At 45.1% G+C, this 8,767-nt stretch overlaps 1 protein-coding gene across 2 annotated transcripts; it reads left to right on the forward strand.

Moving 5' to 3' along the window:
- The first annotated feature begins 271 nt into the window (after window positions 1–271).
- Window positions 272–5,423, forward strand: HEY1 (hes related family bHLH transcription factor with YRPW motif 1). 2 transcript variants are annotated; one of them, XM_049854329.1, is made up of 5 exons: window positions 272–552; window positions 805–880; window positions 1,009–1,092; window positions 1,380–1,461; window positions 2,366–5,421. In XM_049854329.1, the coding sequence occupies exons 1-5, from the start codon at window positions 464–466 to the stop codon at window positions 2,944–2,946; spliced, it is 912 nt and encodes a 303-aa protein (XP_049710286.1). In that variant the 5' UTR covers window positions 272–463; the 3' UTR covers window positions 2,947–5,421. The 2 variants fall into 2 exon arrangements, with proteins under 2 accessions (XP_049710286.1, XP_049710285.1); XM_049854328.1 differs by lacking the exon at window positions 272–552 and having other exon boundaries at window positions 567–880; window positions 2,366–5,423.
- The last annotated feature ends 3,344 nt before the right edge of the window (window positions 5,424–8,767 follow it).

Genomic DNA, 8,767 nt, shown 5'->3' on the forward strand with positions numbered 1-8,767 from the left:
CCTCCGCCTCCCTGCCGCCGGCCCACCGCCGCTCGCGCCCCCTCCTGCCCCCCCAGTGGAGCCCCGGCGGAGCCCCCGCGGAGCCGACGCACCGCCGCCGGGCTGGGGCGGGCGGGGAGGGCGGTGGCGGAGCCCGCCCTCGCCCTCTGCCTCGCCCCCTCCCCGGAGTGGCTGCCAGTCAGCCGAGCGAGCAGCCGGATTGGCTGAAGGGTGGCTGTTGCCCGGGAGCCGCCGCTCCGCCCCTCCGCCCCCTCGCCCGCCCTCCCGTACTCCCCCGCCCTCCCCAGGGCTCTGGGAAGGGGCGCAGCGTGGGAAAGGGATGGTTGAGTTTTAACCAGAGGCAGAGCGTGAGCCGGATCAGTGTGTGCGGAACGCGAGCAGCCGAGCGCGGAGAGGCGCTGCTGCTGTTAACTCCTCCCTGCCCGCTGCGCCGACCCTCCCCCGGAGCCCGCGCGCAGCCAGCATGAAGCGAGCCCACCCCGAGTACAGCTCCTCAGATAGCGAGCTGGACGAGACCATAGAGGTGGAGAAAGAGAGTGCGGACGAGAATGGGTGAGTTGGCGGCGGCAGAGCGGAGCCTGGGTGGGAGGCGAGCGCCGTGACAGCGGGCGAGGGCCCTAGGCGCGCTGGTGCCTCGCGCTGACCTCTGCGCGCTGCGGACTGGCCACCCACCGGGATGGGGGGGCCCAGGGGCTTCCAAGCCCACGTTGCTGCAACAGTCCGAATGCAGGGAGGGTATGGGGGCGACCTCTCGGATCTCTCATGTTTAACGGTGATTCCTGTCCCCCCGCCCCTCCATTTCAGAAACTTGAGTTCGGCTTTAGGTTCCATGTCCCCGACTACATCTTCCCAGATCTTGGCCAGGAAAAGACGGAGAGGCGTGAGTCTCTTTACAATATTCCTTTTTGTTGTTGTTGTTATTAATTAATGGAAAAAATCACGTTTCTTCTCTTTGGAATTTACAACCGTAATGGAAACGTCCGCCTTTGTTTTGCCTGCTTCCTATAGATCATTGAGAAGCGCCGACGCGACCGGATCAATAACAGTTTGTCGGAGCTGAGGAGGCTGGTACCCAGTGCTTTCGAGAAGCAGGTAATGGAGAAAGTAGGTAGAGCTCTGGTGTAGCTATCCGCACCTTCTGAATTCTCCTCCGCCCCCCCGCCCCCCATTAATCTGATAGTCATCTGTGTCTTGGAAAATAGCCGTGTGCCGAGGCTATTCCTACACAAACGTATTTGCCAAGACAGGTCATTTTGCGTTAGCGCGCAAATGACGATTTACGTAGCACTTTCTACAGATACGTTGTTTTGTTTTCTTTTTTTAAGTTGTCCCCCCAAAGGTATTTGAAGCCAAATCATTCTTGCCATTCTCTTCTCTAGGGATCTGCTAAATTAGAAAAAGCCGAGATCCTGCAGATGACCGTGGATCACTTGAAAATGCTGCACACTGCAGGAGGAAAAGGTACACCTTATAGTTGGCGTGGGGTCTCTTGAGTGGCTGGGGTAGAGTAGTGGCTGCAGGCCAGGATTGGTGCAGTCGCTGCCTTATTTTTACCCTATGCTTTGGGGGTGGGGAGAGAACTGTGTGCCAGTGCATTTTCAAATGCAGGCAGGATTTTCTCCAGTGAATTCATCACCCCATGACTCTGCATATTAAGCTAGTGCAGAGTATACACATAGCGCCTTCTTTTGGAAAATGTCTACTGTCTGTGAGTTGCCCCGAAGTTGTGACAGCTCTGATTAAAATCAGGTAGGTCTCACGTTTGTCCTTTGAGATTCTGAGAAAAAGCTTTTTTTTTTTTTTGTAAAACAAAACCCAAGTAGATGGTCTTAATTTTACGTACAAGGTTTTAAAAATGAGCTGCCTCATGACTCTTCAGTAAAGAGATTTGTGGTTAAGTAACAGAAGTCAGAGACCAAGGTCTGTCTGTGTGTCTGTCTCCAGCCAGAAAATGCTTTACTGAGGACCAAACTCCTAAAAGCTCCGTGATGATAACTTACATCTGTGTGTCTAATGAATTTCACTGCTCTGTGGTTTCTCTGTCCTTGATGTACTTTTTTGTTGTTGTTGAGGGTAAACATTAAAGGAATGAACATAGTTTCATCTGCTAGTAGGGTATAATTCCAGTTTCTGCTTGGCAGTTTCTAATTGGTCTTTGAACTTGCATTAACAAATGCGCACTGCTCATGTTGATTAATGCAAAGAATTCGATTGACTTCAAAATATTTGGATTTTCAGAGGAACGCATGAGTGCGCGTTTTAAGGATGTAAGTATTTGCCATGAAGGGCTGCTTTTGAGATTGAAGAAATGCGGGAAATGATTAAGAGCAAAGCTCTGAGGTTTTCCTTTTGTTCTTTTCCTCAGGCTATTTTGACGCACACGCCCTGGCAATGGACTATCGGAGTTTGGGATTTCGGGAATGCCTGGCAGAAGTTGCCCGTTACCTGAGCATCATTGAAGGATTAGACACCTCTGACCCGCTTCGAGTTAGGCTGGTCTCACATCTCAATAACTATGCCTCTCAGCGGGAAGCCGCGAGCGGCGCTCACGCAGGCCTTGGACACATTCCCTGGGGGAGCGCCTTTGGACATCACCCGCACATCGCGCACCCCCTGTTGTTAACCCAGAACAGCCACGGGAACACTGGCACCACGGCCTCGCCTACGGAACCACACCACCAGGGCCGGTTGGCTTCTACGCATCCGGAGGCGCCCGCCTTGCGAGCGCCCCCTAGCGGCGGTCTTGGACCGGTGCTCCCCGTGGTCACCTCCGCCTCTAAACTCTCGCCGCCTTTGCTTTCCTCGGTGGCCTCCCTGTCCTTCCCCTTCTCTTTTGGCTCCTTCCACTTACTGTCCCCCAATGCACTGAGCCCTTCGGCACCCACGCAGGCAGCAAACCTTGGCAAACCCTATAGACCTTGGGGAACAGAGATTGGAGCTTTTTAAAGAACTGACGCTGTAGAAAGTGGGAAGGGAAAGCTTAAAATCCCAGCTGAGCTGGACTGTTGCCAACATTACCTTAAAGTTGTCGGTAAAAGTAAAAAGGTACATTTTCAGATAAATTTTGTTTAAAGACTAAAGGTTTGTTGGTTTATTTTTTTGTATTATGTCATGTATTAGTTTTTAAAAACTAGTTGCTTAATTTTGTTCAAAACATTCATTTGAAATAGTAAGTATAAGCCAATGCTCTGTGATAGGTTTGTACTGTGCCTAATTTACTTTGTAAACATCTGTGAGTGAATCCATTTTTGCCTCAAAATTTTGGGAATTTTAACATTTAGGTCTGTTTTTCTCCTTGTGTAGTTATGGTTTGTTTTTAGAATTAATTTTTCCAAACCACTGTGCTCAGTGTTAACATAATTGTGTTTGTTAATATTTTGACAGATTAAGGTGTTGTATAAATAATACTCTTTTTTTCTTTTGGGGAGAGAGCTCTACTGAATTTTATATTTCTGAACAAAGCGTTGACAAATCAGATGATCAGCTTTACCCAAGAAAGAAGACTAGTTAATTCCCTGCCTCCTATAGCAGTAAGGTGAATGTGCAAGCCATTGGTGGCCCTGAATCCATGTGACCAGCTGCTGTCGTTTGCTGGAACTTGCAATTCTAGCTTAGTTAGGAGAGAGCCACTGGCAGGTTTAGTCCCCACTAAAATATTGGTGAGGAACAGGTAAAAAAAAAAAAAATTTTTTTTTTTTTTTGGACTGAAAGTAAATGAAGAGAATGTGCCCGAGTTTACCAGCCCCAAGCAATGCAATGAATTATTAATCTCATGGACCTCAAATTCACAAATGTTAGGAAGGATCAATGCTCATGGGGTACAAGTGGTCAGTCGAGAAGTACAGTGGAACCTGTTAAATGCATAACCTAATTTTCCTGGGACTGCCATATTTTCTTTTAACTGGAAATGTTTGTGTTGTGTTTTCCTTTTCGGTGCATGGGAATGTGGCTGTTGAGATATTTAAAAGGGCTTTGCTGCCCTCTCCTCTTTGGTTTATTTAATTTGATTCGGGCTATAAGAGTATCATTTTACAGCTTTATTTCTTTAGCAGGTGTAGTTTAAACGACCTCCACTGAACTGGGTTTGACCTCTGTTGTACTGTGTCGTGACTAAATAAAAAAGAACAAATTATTCTGCTGTAAATGTCTTGCATACCTTGGCCTTTTGCTCTATGGACTAAGAAAAGATATGTTTTCTTTCCTTTTCATTTTGTCTGGTGATCAATGTTCTTATCTTTGCAGGTTTCATTATTCTTGGAATTCTAAAGTGTGTGAGTCTGCTATTGAATAAGGTGACTTCATTACAATGTAGAGCTTTGGCTTGACTCCCAGAAGGGGACACAGCCCTTTAGCCATTATGTCAGACGGTATGGCCCTGAACTGGTCATCCCGGACGAGGAAAAGCTCAAATCAGACTGGGATTTGCAAGGGCAGGAAAGGACTCCGGTGAATATTTACCGAGAGCACCGACTGTGTGCTCAGTTGTATGCTAAAAGAAAAAAAACAATTTATTTCATGGATTTAATTTTTTTTTAAAGGCAAACAAACGAACAAAATACCCGAAACCCTGTGCAGGCGCTGGGGAAACTGTGGCTTGATGAGCAGTGGCAGGCTGTAATTCCACACCTGCACAGCTCCAGGAGTCTTCCCTTGTCTTATTTCCAAGGAATTTGCTTAACCCTTTAGTTGCATTTGACTTCTGAGATGTGTAGTGAGGAAGCCGACATACACTTTTCGGTTAGAACTAAACCCTGCCAGAACAGGGGCAGTGATGTGGGCCCTGGGAAGAGGAGTGCCTTCCTGTTGCCTTAGAGGTAGTCCTGCCAGTTAAGGAGGGGCATCCACTGGAACCAGTGTGTGGTTTCTTAGCTGGAAAGGAGTTTGCCTTGATCACGAGGGTGGAGGGGAGGAGAGGGAGAAAACTGGCTCTGGCGGATGACAGAAAAGAACCTTCCTTTTACTTTGGTCAACCACTGGGCTCCTCCTCCCCTCTCAAATTAAAAAAGGAAGACAGGAAGGCAAACAGAAGTTTGTACTTTGAACTGCAACAGCGACTTCTGGGTCCCTACGAGGGGAACAGAGACTGCAGCATTTTTGTGATTGTAGGTTTCAAATACTAGGCCCTACTCAACATTTCTCCCTGTGGCCGCAGCTATGGGTCCCTGCTGTGATGCCCAGCTCTGTTCTCAGGGCCGCCTGGGCCAAGCAGACCTTTTCTGCCTGTGATAACGCTGTGATGGAATGTGCTATGATAAACTAACAAAATGTTAATTTAAGTAACCTTGATTGCAAGTGACATTACAGCATTACTGAACAGCATTGTGCTTACCCTGTCTTGGACTCTTACTGCTACCTAGATTTAGAGGGAATTAATGCCTCTCATTTTGCTGAATCTGCTGAAAGAGCTGTGAAATTGCAAAATAGATAGCATATTCCATTTGTCGCATCAGTGATAACTATATCCTGAGCTAGTTAGTGCTTTTTTCTTTCATTTCTTTGGGGAGGGAGGGAGGAAGTGTAGGGAGGTTGTTTTCAAGATTACATAGCTTTCCCAAGAAATATTCTGGTTTCTTTTTAAACCCCTTCAGGGGGACAGATTGCTGGGAATGGTACAGGTCCCACTTTCTTCTCACTTGATGCAGTGAAAAAACATGAGGGTCCTTTAGTCTTAGTATGCATACTTTTATATTATACAAGTTTATAATACATCTACCTGTGTAAGCAAAAATTTTTAAATGGCTCATAAATTTATTCTTATGAGGAAAATAATATCACTGGTCATAAAGAATCTTGAGAGGCCTCAATAATTGTCTATTTATTGTCATTAAATGTATTACTATGAATTAATGAGTGAAGGATAAATAGGCAGAATTCTTGTATTTAAGAAAACCTAAATAAAAACGCACGAAGTGGTTTTCATTAAGCTTTTCTTGACCCCACTCACTCTGTTTCTCACTAAAACCATGATACAGGTAGTCCCCAGCTTATGACTTATTCAAGTTACGACAGACCGCATTTAGGACTTTTTTTTTTTCAGGTACATGTTAGTAATATGTACTACATATGGAGTTGCAGCTTGTAATTTGCTGCTGTTATCATTCTCAGATGTTCACTCACAGATGTTCAAAGATGGGATTTATAAAGATACTGATAATAAAAGGCAATAATAATGAAAACAAAAAAAAAATTTGACTTACATCAGAACTGACTTACGATGGAGTCGTTGGAATGGAACCCTGTTGTAAATCGAGGACTACCTGTACTTAAATATAGATGGCTTAAATTTAAAATCCTTTAGGACATGTTATAGTTCCTAGTTACACTTTTTCCCAGCTCTTCTGGTCTATACTAGTATCACAGCTTTGATGCCTTCATTAGTTTCCAGTGATTATAATTAACATAACTTCAGAGCTAACCTCATCTGAGGTTCTGCTTCAAATGTGGCCCAATTTCTTTCATAGCTGGAGCTCCAGGGAATGGAGGTATCTTGGGTGGAGAACCTGAATTCTGGTTCTAGCTCTGCTATTACCTGGTTGGGAGACCTTGGGTAAACCATTAAAATTCTCGGGACCCAGCTTTCCTCATCTGTCAAATAAAGCTGGTGGACTAGATGGTGGTCCCAGATGCAGGCTCATAGGGTCCAGTTCCTATCCTAATGGGGAGATTACAGTGATACTGATCACTGATGACCCAGGGAACGTGCTCTCAGCACTGATCCTATCTGAAGGCCTGCCTCAAGAGCCACGCCAGTTGTTCCTAAGCAAGAATTTCGGTCTTTCAAGTTTCCAAGAGCATCTGCAATTTTGGATTTTTACGTTAAATTGTCCACATTTTATAGGTTGGTAACTACCTCACCAAAACCTGTCTACCAGCAAGTCTGGGCCAGTGGACCAGATGGGAGATAAGATCTCTGCCCTTTCTTAGCTTCTACGGAACTTATCTAAATGGCTGTCTGGAGCACTAGAATTTTGTAATATCTTTGTCATGCAAGGCTTTTGAATATGTTTAATGGATAAACAAACAAAAAATCCCACTGCCCACCAGTCAATTCCGACTCATAGAGACCCTATAGGACACAGTAGAAGTGCCTCATAGGGTTTCCAAGTCTTTAATCTTTACAGAAGCAGACTGCCCTATCTTTCTCCCTGGAAGTTGCTGGTGGGTTCTAATTGCCGAACTTTCAGTTGGCAGCTGAGCGTTTTAACCACTGCACCGCCAGGGCTCCTAACGGATAAACACATCTCTAAAATAAAATCATCATCGTAGTAATTAGGCAGCTGTTTCCCAGTTGCCATGGAGTTGATTCTGACTGTGCTCCATAGGGTTTTCAGTGGCTGATTTTTTGAAAGTAGATCACCAGGCCTTTCTTATGCGGCATCTCAGGGTGAACTCAAACCTCCAACCTTTTGGTTAGCAGCCGAGTATGTTAACCGTTTGCGCCACCCAGGAAGCTGGAGATATCATGTAAAGATACTAGGGAGTTTTTTCTTTTTTTAAAGTACTTTTGGTTGTCAAAATTCATCAAGAAAAAAAATAAAGCGAGGAGAGAGAAAGCTAAAACCATTCTTTCTGTTTTATGTCTCAACACTTCGCAGGAACCTCTTCCAAAGTTGCTCTTGAGTTGGTCCTTGTGCTCACTTTACCAAGGAGGAAGACAGGTTCTCAGGCTGATGACTTTAAATGAAAGAGGGAGTATGTAGCTTGCTGGTGACTCAGCACACTGAAGTACTAAAAGGCGCCATCTGATTTCAGGAAGTAAGGAGTCCCAGCAAAAAGCAAGCTGTTTTGAACCTCAACTTGAAATATAATGCCTGCCTTGATCTTGATGAGCCGCGATGCTTTTCACTCAGACGCTTCAGTGTTTTGCTCAGGCGGGGGATGGCAACAGCGGAGAAGGAAGTGAACTGAAAAGAAACCCAGGCCTTTCTTTCTGAGCGGACTGTACATATTGACATGCATTTGTACACTTGCCACAGAGTGATCCCCCAGGTCCACAAGTCCCAGCAAAACTGAGGTAGACAAATGTCCCTGAGAGATGGGTCTGGGGAACATGAACAAGCTTCCAGATTTTGGCTGTCATATCATGCTTCTTTGTAGTTCTTCTGTAAAATTTTCTACCATATTTATCAACCATAACCAGCTCATCAAATTGATTCTGGCTCATGGTGACCTTGTGTGTTTCATAGTAGAGTTGCACTCCCTAGGGTTTTAGAATGGCTGTGATTTTGTGGAAGGAGATCGCCAGCCCTTTCTTTCAAGGCACCTCTGGGTGGATTTGAACTGCCAACTTGTCATTAGTAGCAAAGTGTTTAGCCATTTGTATCACCAAAGGACGCCATCGTATTTACTATTGTGTTAATAACTTTTGTTGCATTAAGTGCTTTACTTGCCGTTTTGAAATATTCTTAAGTTAAAAGTCTACACTTAAATTTGAAAATTACTAATCATTTGGAGGCAATTGTTAGGTGTTCTATGGCTCGATTTGACAGACGGTGACTTGAAAACATCATATTTCAGGCAGAAAGGGAGTGGCTGTAACCTATGAGAGAATGAAAAACCCATTGCCAACGAGTCAATTCTGACACATAGCGACCCTATAGGACAGGATAGAACTTCCCCATAGAGTTTCTAAGGAGCATCTTGAACCGCTGACCTTTTGGTTAGCAGCCACAGTTCTTTGAACCACTATGCCATGAGAGAATAGATTACTGAAAAAGGTCTGCGGCTACTTAAAAAATTTTTTTTTTTGTTAAACTCTCCTGGGACA

Source organism: Elephas maximus, chromosome 15 (assembly GCF_024166365.1).
Source record: "Elephas maximus indicus isolate mEleMax1 chromosome 15, mEleMax1 primary haplotype, whole genome shotgun sequence".
Classification (NCBI taxonomy): domain Eukaryota; kingdom Metazoa; phylum Chordata; class Mammalia; order Proboscidea; family Elephantidae; genus Elephas; species Elephas maximus.

Excerpts from the sequence above, each read along its gene's own strand:
- HEY1 (XM_049854328.1), top strand. The coding sequence starts at position 677 with ATGGGGGGGCCCAGGGGCTTCCAAGCCCACGTTGCTGCAACAGTCCGA. Across the intron at positions 881-1,008 it reads CCAGGAAAAGACGGAGAGGC|ATCATTGAGAAGCGCCGACG; the intron begins GTGAGTCTCTTT and ends TGCTTCCTATAG. Across the intron at positions 1,462-2,365 it reads GCACACTGCAGGAGGAAAAG|GCTATTTTGACGCACACGCC; the intron begins GTACACCTTATA and ends TCTTTTCCTCAG.